The 13129-nt window shown below is 48.1% G+C and overlaps 1 protein-coding gene across 1 annotated transcript; it reads right to left on the reverse strand.

Moving 5' to 3' along the window:
* Positions 1-511: 511 nt before the first annotated feature.
* On the reverse strand, positions 512-8753 carry OSR1 (odd-skipped related transcription factor 1). Its single transcript, XM_014251398.2, has 4 exons — positions 8619-8753; positions 8430-8489; positions 2290-2979; positions 512-1745 (listed from the first exon to the last, which is right to left on the reverse strand). The coding sequence occupies exons 3-4, from the start codon at positions 2934-2936 to the stop codon at positions 1610-1612; spliced, it is 783 nt and encodes a 260-aa protein (XP_014106873.1). The 5' UTR covers positions 2937-2979; positions 8430-8489; positions 8619-8753; the 3' UTR covers positions 512-1609.
* Positions 8754-13129: the final 4376 nt, after the last annotated feature.

Here is a 13129-nt window from a genome sequence, read left to right on the forward strand (position 1 = left end):
GCGGAACCGGCCGAAGAAGTGACTGAAAAGTGCCCGCTCCTGACAAACGCAGGAATGGGGGTGCGAAGGCGTCTCTCCCCGCAGCGCCTCCAGGCTCCGAGAGCAGCCACAGTTCACCCATTACTCATCTGATTTGTTTTATAACACTTCTGACACCTAATCTTATCAGCTAATACCCACGATTTAGTTACCCGAGACGATTTTTTTTTTCTTCACTAGCACCAAAATAATATTTGACCCTCCGCAGATGTTTATTTTTGTCAGCCTTAAAAAAAACAAACAAAAAACCCCCCAGAAACAACAACAACGGAAAAGAAAATTAAAATTAGAAGGGGGAAAGCTAATGCATTGAAAAAAGATCCAGACTTTCCAAGACTGGTAGAAGAAACTACTGAGGAAATAAAAACTAAGAAAAAAAATCAAAAAATAAATAGGTTCTGCATATCGACAAAGAGAATTTACTAGGGAAGAGATCAGAAACCAAATGAGCACATATGTAGTCCATGCAGAGTTGCCTGTAAAATAACAATTTATTTTAATACTTAAAAACCACACACAATCCAGTGATAAATGTCAATTACCAATAATCAGCATAAAGTGCCAAACAGCCATACAACTTTTTTTTTTTTTAATAAACAGAACTTATTGGAATGTCTCTTAATTTGAATACACTGTTCAGAAAGCCAGCATTTAAAAAAATACGCTCTCAAGTTGAGATTTGTTCTCTCACACCAGGACACACGAAGACTTTAAGTACCACTAAAACCACGTTGTGCATACCGTCATTTTGACGTATTGCCATCTTTCTTTCCTCTGGGTTTTTTAAATAAGTCCAGAAGTTACAAACATCCTCACAGCACACTAGACCACAAGGTAATAAAAAAGGTCTCCATGTCCCATGAACACTGATCTGTCCCAACACCAAGAACCCGTGGGTCTGAGATCTGGATGCATTTTCTAACATGATAGGACTCCCCACTTGAGAGACTTAGATCATTTCCAAACATTAATTTTCTTCTCCTTTTATGAAAACAAACTAGCAAATGAGATTTGCAAGTTGCCCCTCTCCTTGTCTTAATGGTGCTGTGATGAGAAACCACCGTTTCAGTTCTTAATCGTCTTCTGGAACTCTTTGTATTTCCTGAAGTGTAAAAATAAGAAGCTTTATACAGTCAAAAAAAAAAATATAAAATAAGAGTTTGGATTTTCTTAAGTAATACTTTTGGAAGCTACGATTTTGGTTTGTTTTGGGGTTTTTTTTTGGGGTGGGGGGGGTTGATAGGAGGTGTCTTGTGGGTTTTTGTTTGCTTTTAAAGAGATTACAACACGTGAGCACCACCTTTTGGCATAAAGTTTATCAAAGCCACACAAGTCAGCTAGCACTCTCTGTATCATTCACATATATTTTAAATGCAAACCAATCTTTTCACCCACGACTTAGGAAGTAAATTGCTTGGACGGGGGACTGAAGGGGTGCAGGTTTTGCCCTTTTTAAAGTAGAAACAAAAACAAAGCACAAAGTCCAGTGCTCGCATCTCAAAAGTTTTGTTTCTGCTCTAGTTTTTGTGAAAAGTCTGAAGGGGAGGAAAAGTTCATAGAAGTTGGAGATTCAACACTTAAGTTTGGCAGGTTTCAGTTCCTTTACTTGCGTGTGCAGTGTCTTGTGGACCGCTAGTGTTCTGGACTGGCAAAATCCTTTCCCGCATTCTTGACACTTAAAAGGCTTTTCTTTAGAATGGATATATCTAGAGAAAGAAAAACAGTCGAGATGTCAGAAATAACTGGCCTAAACTCAGCAGTGAGCCACCTGAGGGAGAATATGCTGGAGATTTCTTACACCTACTGCTGAGATTGAGAGTGCTGGAGTGCGGCACTCGGGCAATTGTCTGTATATGTGTGTGCAAGAGAGAGGGGCATCAGAGGGTTATAGGATGCCTTTCTTAGGGATAAGGAACTCCTCTCTTACTTTGGGGCCAGTAGACTGCATGTCTTCATGACACTTCTGAGTGATCACAGAGGCAGAGGACACATGATGCAAATGGAGGGTAAAAACATCCGTGGAAGCTAAAAAGGAGGTTGTGAAAGTTGTCTTTACGGAGCGAGTGTTGTATATCTTCCAGTGTGAGTTACCTGAGCTCTTCCACCAACAGTGGGCAGAAGAAAAATTGAAAGGAACACTCTTGGTTGGATGGGTACTTTACTTTCCTTATAAAAATCTTGAGTGTAGATAGGTAACAGGGATAGTACAAATACACATGGGAAAAAGAACAGGAAAAGAAAAACAATTACCTGTGATCCCTCAGGTGATCCTGTCTTCTGAAAGCCTTGTGACAAATATCACATGTGTAGGGCCGTTCGTCGGTGTGGGTTCTTTCATGGATCAAAAGGTTGTAGGACTTAGTGAAGTGCCTGCCACAGAATTTACACACAAACTCCTTCTTGGTTTTGGACGGTAACCTTCCCCGTGTGGGTTTCTTTTCTGGAGAGAGTTTAGTCACCTCAAGCAAAGACCCCAGCCCTGCAGGCGAGCCCTGACTGTCTGCCTGTCCCAGTTTAGAGTGGTCCTCTTGTGTGGCAGCGACTGCTAAGTTGGCAAAGTCAAAGCGGGGTTTGGCTTTGAGGGTCATGTTGGCAGCCTCTTGCTTGGGCTGGATGACATGTGGGAAGAGTGGGAAGGTCGGCAGTTGGAACCGTGCATCCACCAGGCTGGAGACGCTGGGCACTTTGGAGAAGGAGGAGCGGGGCAGATGCATGGCTGGGTAGCCCAGAGTCCACTGGTGCAGGTGCACGGCGTGCAGGGCACTGAAGCCATAGAGGTTGGAGAGGTGGTCAGAGGGCACGGCGGGCAGCCCGTTGAATGCTTGCAGGAAGGAGTAGTTGGTAAGCTGGAGGGAAGGATGGATAGGCACTGGGGCCGGCAGGGTTTTACTTCCCATGGTGGCCGCTCAGGAGGACGATCTTGGGAACAGAGGAAAATATCTGGAAAATAAAGATGGAGGGGGGAAGAGGGAGAGGTATATTTACATTAAAACTAAAGTACCTTACATCACCTCTCATAAATATCCCTCTCCAAAGCCACAGGAGGAGGAGAAGGTTGCCTTGGAATTAGAGGCCTGACCAGGTCTTTAATGTGAGTGTATCCCCAGGTTCTCCCTCTCTCCATCTCTCTCTTGCACACAAATGTTGTACTGCATCCCCAATTATTCCCAGCAGCATCCCCTGCTATGCAGACTTCCAATGATCCTGTACACAGGGATAGCCAAAATGCCATTTTGGCCCAAAAAGCTCAGTCATTTCCTAGTAATTTAAAATCTCTTCCTGGGTGACCTCAGACTTTAGAAAATAGTGAGATACTGCCCACTACATCTGTCCACAGAAACTGTGTTTAGCCCTGACTCTTGAGGTGACATGGGGAAGGGTGCAGAGCTTGCTGCCCCTGGGTTGCTCAGCTCCCTGTGGTCTGGCCTCATCCAAGCCTCTGAGATGATGGAGGCACTTGGATGCTCAGAACTGCATGACTCTCCCTCTTTCAAACAAATAAAGTAATTTTGGTGAAAAAAACATTATGGGGGAAATACCAGCGAAAAACCTCCCTCTTGTGTACTGCAGAAAGAAATAGGAAAATGCTGAATTTGGGTGACAAATCCGAAATGCCATTTGCTCTTCCCAGGGAGAAGTGCCTGGCTTCAAGCCCACATCCTAATCTAAGCAATTGCTTAATTAGAGCCCTTCAAAAGGCTAAAAGACTGGCAAGACCCTTCCCATGGGGCACGCAGACCAGCAGTTGTAGGGCCTCAGCCCTTCCTTGAGCTGGTTGCCACTGCTTTGGTCTGTGTTTCAGGGTCCTGCCAAGCCCCTGGCCTCTCTTCTTAGCTGGATCCCTACCCATCCCACCCCACAAGACAGAGAGGAAAATCCTACAAGGCAGCAGCACTGAGGCACATCTGGCCCAGTCTGAAAATTCAGCCCTGCTGTCAACCATTTGGCAAGAGATGCCTCCCGAGGGTTGTTGGTGGGGATGCAGCTTCCTCCCTTTGTGGGTGTGAGAGAGCACCCATGGTTTTTTGGAAGCATCACATCCCTGCAGCCCAGAGAGCCTCCTCCTTACTCCACAGCCCTTAACTTATACTCACTTGCCCCTCAGTGAGCTCTGGGATTTGCCATCAGTGGGGATATTTTTTGCCAGAATTCCCACAGGTTTGCTGCAGGGTCCACACAGGGTCTTTATAAGATCCTGACAGGGTTTCTGCTGAGTCACGGCAGGTTCCCCCACAAGATCTCCACAGGGATACCCAGCAGGATTCTCAGAGTGTTTGGATTAGAGTTCATCCCCAGGTGAAGAGTGAAGCCCCTTTGGAGAAATGGAGGCAGCAAAGTACAGCAGTGCAGTAATTGTCCCTCTGAGCTGGAAGTCTAGGGGTGTGGAAACTGGTGGTGGAAGAGGTCTAAAGACCAAGGAAACAAATCTGATTTATATGTGTGCTGTTGCCTGGAAAGGAGCTGCGGCTGGAAGGGTGTGAGAGGGAGAAGCTTACTCTGAACAGCTCTATAATCCAGGCCCACCTTTTACTGTGCTATACATAAACCAGCAGCAGGAAGACTCAAACCTTAGAGGAATTCCACTGCAATGACCCAGAATAAGAGATTGTGACATTTTCTGGTTTTCAATTGGATACATTTCTGATAGTGACTATTGAAAAATGCACACATTATATTCTCTATTCTCCTCCCTTTCCTCTTTTTTTGCCTCTTTCTATTTTTGTTCTTTGGTTTGTAATTTTTGGCTTCGTTTTTTGTTTCTGTTTTCTGTTTTTTAGGGGTTGTTTTTTGTTTTGTTTTGCTCTGCTTTTGGGTTTATTTTGCTTGGGTTTTTTTTTGTCTTTTTTTTTTTGTTGTTGTTTTTTTTTTGCTAAACTATTTAGCAAATAGTTGAACCAACCAGACTGTTTTGTTGCTCCACTGGGGATATACTTTGATTTAGTTAGTGCTGCCTTATACACTAAGCATGTCCACATCACAGCACAAATGCCTCAGCTGGTGACCCCAAGAACAAAGTGCACAGAAAACACTCTTGTCCTCTCATCTGGGTACCTGCAAATGTCTGTTTCTGTCCCTCACAACGGTTCCATGTCTGTTTCCCTTTCTAGGTAGCTCTAGATCTCTCAAACATGAAATAGGCTCTTGCAAATGAAGTTTATCCCTCTTTCTTTCTTTGTATCCTTAGAAAACACTTAATATGGAATATACAAGCAGAAATCTATGTCAATATGAGTAAGTTCTTCCTTGAAAACATTTTAAAATTCTCTTTCAATTTTCCCAATTAAAAACAAGGCATAAACCAAGGAGAAATACAGTCAGGTCATAATAGAATCCACTGCACTCACAGTTTAAAGTTTTTGCTAGAGCAGCTCTGTTAAATTAAAAAAAAATAATAATGAAGAAGGATGAAAAAGCAAAAGACAACAAGTGAAAAAAAAAATAAAAGAGAGAGGAGAAGAAAATAAGAAGAAAAGAGGAGGTGGGAGCAGAGTGTTCATGTTACTACAAGTTTCTTGGCATTTTTCCAGAAATGTGAACTACACTTTTGCTCTGTACAACCGAAATAGTCAAAAATATGGATGAAGAGCTATTTCATAGGCTCTATGTCAGGCTATTTCATAAAGAAGTCCCCTTGCTTCGGGACATCAAAGCGAATGTGTTTCACAGTGTAGTAACTCTCTGGTCTCCCACTCGCCCGCAGAGAGATCAACATTTCTTTGATTTTGGTGTCACCTCCACCTTTAATTCTGCTTCATGTAAACAGATCGTTATCGGGTCTTCTTTCCTTTTTTTTTTTTTTTTTTTTTTTTTTTTTTACAGAAGAAGACCCCCTGAGCTCTCTGCTTGAATTCCCCCGTTGCAATAAAACTGTGCGGGGTTTTCTTTTTAACACAAAGTAGCTCGGTGAGTAATTAAGAACAAACCACTTGTGTTCTGACTGAAACAAAACCCACTCATGCCAAGATAAATTTACCCTGCAAAATAGGATCATAAACTTGAAAGTCTACATCTGTCTCCAGCTTTCTTACCCTTTGCCCTGAGCGAAGATACGGTAATGCTATTGTCCAGTTGCCACTGTTTTAAGACCATTTCAATCTTAACCTTCCAGATTAAATTCTTACCTACTCTATATGCCAGAAAAAAAAAAGAAATCTACCCGGCTTTCTGCTGGTAGCATAGCAAGAGGGGAAATTAAATGCATTTTTAAGTAATCTTGTGGCTAGTCGGTATTTTTCCTTTCTACATTGAATTATCAATTTCCGATGTATCCTTTGAAAGGGATATTTGTTACATTAAATACCTGACTCATAAATAATGAGGTTTGCTAATTAGTTCCACATGGAAGAACGGAGGAGGTAAATTACCCTGAGAACGTTGCTTATTTTTACAAACATGATAAAGTAGCGGGCATAAAATGATGCATTCTTGCGAGAACCTCAAACTACAGCAATCAGGTTCTTCTGTCAAAAAAAGTTCCTCAGTTTTGCCTGAATTTTTTTCAAGTCTGGTAGCCTCGTCCTTTCAGCTGCACGCATCGGTGTACAGCATTTTGCCACCAGATCTGCTATTTATTTTGTCTCCTTTGAGGGGAAGAAAATTTCCCTTCCTAAAGTTAAAGCGAAGAAATGGAGCTTACAAGTTATCTGTGTTTGGGAAACTAAGTGGAAAGGGAATAAAACTGCCCTTTCGCTCTTCATTATTAGAGCGCGGTGCTCTTGAGGAATAAAATGGATTGCTTAGCACAGATTTATTCAAAGTATTAATGAAGTGTGCAGAATCTATTAAAGCAGGTTTATTTGGGGCTAATTGAGCGTGAAAGAGTTAATTGCTAACATTAATGAGCACTGGAAGGACTCAGTCAGCGTGTGCCTTGGATATCTCCGCTCAATCCTTATAAAATCATCATTCACATTTTATCACGAAATCGGTGTTGACAAGTTCTCCCCAGACCACCGCTGCGAGCGCGGGTGAACGAGATGGGCTTTAGTTTCTCAAATAATAATAATAATAAATAATAACCGCGGGCCGAGTGCACCAGCGATGGCTGCACTGCCCGGGGCAGCCTTTCATCCAAAACAGGGAAGATCCCCGGGCTCAGCCCCGGAGGGACCAGGGGCCCACGGGCGGGAGCGCGGCCCCACGGCGGGCACGGCTGGCTGCCCCGCAGGGGCCAAGCTCCTCCACCTTCTCCCCGCAGAAGATTTTACGTAGGTTTGGGAGTATTGTGTGCGTGCTTCTACAATTCCCTCGGGCGTCGAAAGGCCCCCGGCACAACATTCACCCTCGCTTTCTCCCTAGAGAAATAGCCGGTGCCTCCCCTGCACCGGAATAAATCGTCCTTCCTCTCTCCCGGCCGCAGGGAGGATTTCTTGCCTCCGTACTCCCCGCTTCCCGCGGTGACAGCACGCACAGCCGGGGCAGGGGCAAGGCTTGGCGGTGACAGCCCCGGGGACAGGCAGGGCACGGCGGAGCATCCACGGACCCGGCCGCCCGCCCGCAGCGGGACTCGGCCGCGGAGCTGCAGCCCCGGGGCACCGGGCCCAGCGCTGCCTTAGGGCTCGGGCCTCTTTCTCTGCTCACTCCGGACTTACTGAACTGGACCTACTGTGCACCTGTCCGGGACCCTCCTGCCTGGCTCGCGATTTATCAAACAATTCCTGCAGCGCTACGATAATCTCCCAAATGCTCTATTTTTATAGTTTCCCTCCCAAAAGCCAACTATAACAACCATACCCTAATCCTCGGCTTTGCACTGACACTTTATAGGCTCGGCCTCGAGAGAAGCTTAGTCTCTCCTGTGCTGAACTTGTTTTGATACATTCAGACAAATATAAACATCAGGCTCATTTCTGTTATGGCCTTGGGAAGAAAGAGAAAAGGCTTTTCGTATCCTAAAACACTGGAGTTGTAAGAAAAGGGAGGGGGGAAGAAAAAAGAAAGAAGAAACTTCGCAGAAATAAAGAAATAAGAGAAAGAAGAGTAAAGAAAAGCCAGTCATAGAAAGGAGAAAAGCTGGAAGTTCAAGGCCATAAAGGACATGCAGGCTTCTGTTTTCTCCTATGTGTCATTTTTAGCTCGGGTTAGAAACATTGCTTCTCCGCAAGGGGGGAGACACAACTTTGAAAGGGGAGGACAAATCTTTAAATAGCATCAAAATATCCGAGACCCATGTGAAGGCTTACCCCAGCCCTCCGCCCGCCCCAAAGAGAACAGTCCTCCTCACATGAACCACAATTTCCACGCTTCTGCACCATCCAGTGGATCGTGGGAGGGGATGGGGGCAAAGAAAGAAAGGAGGTAGGGTAAAGGAAGTGTTTGAATCGATATCCCCAACCCCCGAGGCTTGGCAAAATAAAAACCAAACAGAATGAGTTGTTCTTTTTATTTACCTAATCCCGATCTGTGCTCCACCGCTGGCAGCAGTTAAAAGATCCTGGGCTAAATTGGAGCTGGTAAAATAAAATAATGGAAAAAAAAATGGGAAAGAAAAAAAAATTAAAAAAAAAAAAAATAAAAAAGGAGGCTGGGCTAGGTCAGTGCCTGTGCTGGCCCTGGGGGGCACAGCTCACCCCACCCACCCCACTGCTCCTCCAGCGGGTACAGGCAGATCCGAGCGGGGCCAGGTGTCCAGGTGCTCCGGCCGGCGCGGCCGGAGGCGCTCTCCCTGCTCCTGCTCCCGGAGCCGGCTGCGTGCGCTGGAGTGCGAACGCGCCCGGGAGCAGTCGCGCTCAGACTGAACCGATCCCTTCCCTCCTGCCTCCTCCTTATTTCAACCCCCCCTCCCAGCTCCCCCCTCAACCTCCCACCGCACTCCGGGCATGCGCACGCACGGAGAAAGTTTCTGGCTGGGAAGAACCAACTTTTCAACCCGCTTCTCGCGGAGGCGCAGCAGCCCGGGGCTCGCAGCCCGCAAACCTCTCATCTCGCCCCCCCGCCCCGCTCCCTCAGCCTCGCCCGGCGCATCTCCCCAGGGCCCGCTGCGCTCGGCCCCCGCTGCGGAACGTCCTCCCGGGCCGGGGGTTCCCCGCACGGCTCCGCCGCGGACGGGGCGCTCCCCCGGCGCCGCTGCCCGCGCCCATCCGGTCCCGCCGCTCCGTTCTGCACCTCACGGCTGCCAACGGGGCCGAACCGCGCCGAAGCGCTCCGAACCGCGCCGAACCGCGCCGAAGCGCTCCGAACCGCGCCGAAGCGCGCCGCTCCCGGCCGCCGCGCTGCGCCCCCTCCCCGCCGAGCAGAGCCGCGGGACGGGAGTCAGCGCGACCTGCCCAGAGGGCAGGAGGGGGACAAAGGCAGGAACGATGAAAAAGTGGGGGTACAACGGAGGCAGGGAATCTGCTCCCGCTCGGTGGATTTAGGGATCTCAAGTTTTTATGACTCTCTGAGAAGATCCTCAGAGAGGAAGGATCCCGGGAGCCGCTTACCTGTAAAGGGTCCACCCCCGGGTTAGAGCCGCTTCCTCCGCCCGTCCCATCATCCCTCCTGATCCCCACTTTAAGCCCCAGCGCCCCTGACCTGGGTGCCTTCCTTGTGTCCTTCCTCCCACGGGCCGGGAGGGTCTCTCCCCGCGCCCCGGAGGGGTTCCACGGCCAGCGAAACTCCGAGGATTCCCCGCGGATAGGGAGCCGCAAAGCTCTGCTCACGTCCGGGGGCGACTGCCCGGGCGACACAGGAAAAACAAAATAACCCTCGAAAGAAAAAGGTTAAATGTGCTTTATCATTAATCCTGAGGCCGTAATCTCCTCGGTTATTTGTTTTTCTATTCATCCATCCATTCACACTCCTTTAGATCCGGGAAGGGGGAAAATTGCTTGGGTATATTACAATGTCCCGAGAAGCCAGGGTAATATAATACGCGAGCGAAGACAGATCCGTCAGGATAACACGGTACCGTGCTCAGGGACACTCGTGTCTTTTTATTGTTCATGACACTCCTGTTATTGCACCTTCTTTTTTTCTTTTTTCTTTTTTTCTTTTTTCTTTTTTTTTTTTTTTTTTACCGTCTCCGAAGGAAAGACAAGCAAACAAATAAAACCAAAATCAACAAAACAGCAATAAGAAAACACTGCGTTATCATCCTGCAGAATAATGATGATCATGATCATGACAGCAGCGTGGAGAAGCAACCCTAGCCCTGCCATTTCAACCCCAAATTCTCTCTATTTTTATGAACAATTTGGAGTCTAACATTGCACTCTGCTCCAGGCAGGCAAAGAGGTTTTCGTTCCCTGTTTTTGTAAACGGAGTGGCATTTTAATGAGGCAAAGGCGAAGTAAAGACGTTCCCAATTCTTCAGTTCTCTCACATTTTATGCTGTCATTTTCACTCTTTCTTTATTATACAGACACACACTCAACCCCCCCCCCCCAAAAAAAAAAACACACCAAAAGAAAACCACACAAACCCCCCCCCACCGATCAAGGAAAGAAAAAAAAAAAAAAAGGAAAACTCTCAAAACCCAAACCCATAAAAACCTCATATTTTCATTCTTGTCGAGAATACCATCCGCTGCTGTAAGCTGACTTCTTTGAATAAGTTTGCATTTTCAAATATGGTTTAAGTCCAGTTGTCTGAACACGAATGTAAGATTCTCAAGTGTCCCCAGACCAAGATACAGACCACAGACAGGCTTTCCTAACTGGAGATGTATCTTTTCCCATAGAAAAGAAATCTTGCTATAGCTGAGGGTTGGTGCATGCACTAAAAAAACAAAAATCGCAATTCTCTTTAGAAAAACAGCTGATTAGCTGAGACGGTAAACACAAAACCGGCTATGATACCTGCACGTGCTGCCTTTGAGGGAACAAAAAACCCCCACGCACTTCCAGATACAAACGCCACCATTCCGAAATAAATACTTAAACATAGAAAAAAGTGGCAGTAAATGATCTCATTGTCTACGGGGGAGGGAGACACAAAAAAATTATCCTCACAAGAAAACAGTTTATAATCAAATCAGGTCGTTGAGATATCACTCTATTCTAGAGTATTCCTGGAAGCTGTAGCTGAAAGCTGTCTGAATAACGTGTCGTCTGATATTTACGTATTTGTTAAAAAATAAAAATATTTGGACTTGTCATCCCACTGGCGATAGAATCGAAGTTTCAGGTTAACTGTCTTGTTAAGTGCATTTGTTTTAAATAGCTGGTGTTTCAGTTACGAAGCGTATGTTGTTCCAAAACCTTTATTCTCGAATGGATTTTTATGATGTCCCTTGCTAATTTGCATTATGTCAGCTTGCAGCGGTGGGGAACCTAATACCGGGAACGGTGAACAAAGCCACTGACACGCAGGGAATATGCTGCGCTTTTCCACAGGGAAGATCTGCTGTCGATTAGGAATGTTACGACTTCAAGAGAATTGTGAAAAGTGAAGGCATCTGCTCCCAAAGATAGCCACGTTGGTATGATTTAGACGTGACAGCGAAACCCAATTCGTTTCAAGAGAAACTTGTGGGTTGACTGGGGAGACCGGAGCCCCCATTCCTATTTCCCACCTGTATCCCCTTCCCAAAATCATCCCCGTCCCTATCTTGTCCCACGTATCTGCAAGTGAAAGGCCCCCAGCTCTAGGCAGCCCATTTTCGGGGAGCAGCATCCCGGACATCACCCCGTGCCCAGCACATCGGGGCTGTCCGTCCGCTACGCTCCCGCAGCCCCGGAGTGCCGTCGAGCGCTGCCGCCTCGCCCCGGTGCCGGCGGTGCCGGTGCTGGTGCCCGAACCGGGGGGAGCGGCTCAGTGACCCTTGGGGAGCAGACTCAGGGGCACGGGGAGAGCATCTGAGGGCATTTCCCCGTCCCTCCCGTGGGGAGCCTGTTGCGCTTGCAGCCTCCTCTCTAACGAGTTCTGGGTTCCAGGGCTAACCCTGCGCACCGCGGGCACGGGGGATCGCGCCTCCTCCGGTTCACGCTCCCGTGGACGCCGGTCATCCCTGGATGCACCTACACGCGTGCTGGGAGAGGGCTACACAGCCTGACTGATGTTCCACTTCCCTGCTGCAGCTGGGATACCCAGCTTCACCCACTTAACCTTTGCAAGGAAAACGATTCTCAGCCCCATTCCATAGCCATGGGCAGGATAAAACTCCCTTTTGCTTCAGTGGGACTTTCTGCCCACCGGGGAACTGCGCTTGTCCCTTAAAGTTCTTTTACTGAGAAGAAACAACTGTGCTACTCGCGAAGCACCACCCGCCGCTGGGGCCGGGGGGAGCAGCGGCTCCGGCTGAGCAAGGGGAGGTTCGTGTGCTCGGCGAGGCCAGGGGCTCCATCTCTCCTGGAGTCTGGCGAACGCAGAGGCGGTGAGTGGGGGCTGTCTGGGCAAAGCAGCCTCCGCTCGGCAGCCCCGCAGCTCCCAGCGCTCCCGGGGAAGGGAAGCGGGAGCAGGACTGAGCAGCCGGCAGCGCTCGGCGGAGGTTCCAAAGCTTCTTCGCTCCCGGAGCTTTACCGGGAGGATGGAGCAGCCCCGGGGGCAGACATGCAGAGGAGAGCAGGCACAAGTGCACCCAGCATTCCCCTCCTTGTCCTCACTCCTCCCCGGGCAAGGTGTAACGCCCCCGTTATCTGTGGCACCCGGGATACAATCACACACACACACACACACACACACACACACACACATAAATGTATACATGTGCTCTGCTTTTCTTCGCTTTTCCTGGTTTCTCCTCTTCCTCAGATTTTGCTGATGGTCGCGGTGAAGGACTAGAGTGTGCGGACTCTGCCCTCTCTGGAATGGCCCGGACTGAGACGAAAAGCGAGAGTCAGAAAGGGGCAGGAAAGGCCACGAACTCTCGGGGCCCGAGCGCGGAGCGTGGCCGGGACCTGCGGGTGGCGGTGGGAGCGGGGCAGGGCAGGAGCTCCCTCACCCCCTTTCCCAAACTGATCCTCCGCTCCCTCCCGACCACAGCTCGCTCCCCAGGTTCCGTGTAGCTTTAGTATTTTAATAGCTGCTAATGACAAGAAAAGGAAGAATAGCAGCAAACAACGCGGGTGGAAACTGCTCCCGCGGTGCGAGTAAACGCTCTTCAAACAGCAGCTCCCGCCTCCATCCCTGAAAAAGAAAATAGGTGCAGAGATGGATATAACTCTGTTCT

This window comes from Pseudopodoces humilis, chromosome 3, assembly GCF_049639895.1.
Source record: "Pseudopodoces humilis isolate 2021_Gansu_Grassland_sample_001 chromosome 3, ASM4963989v1, whole genome shotgun sequence".
In the NCBI taxonomy this organism is placed as follows: domain Eukaryota; kingdom Metazoa; phylum Chordata; class Aves; order Passeriformes; family Paridae; genus Pseudopodoces; species Pseudopodoces humilis.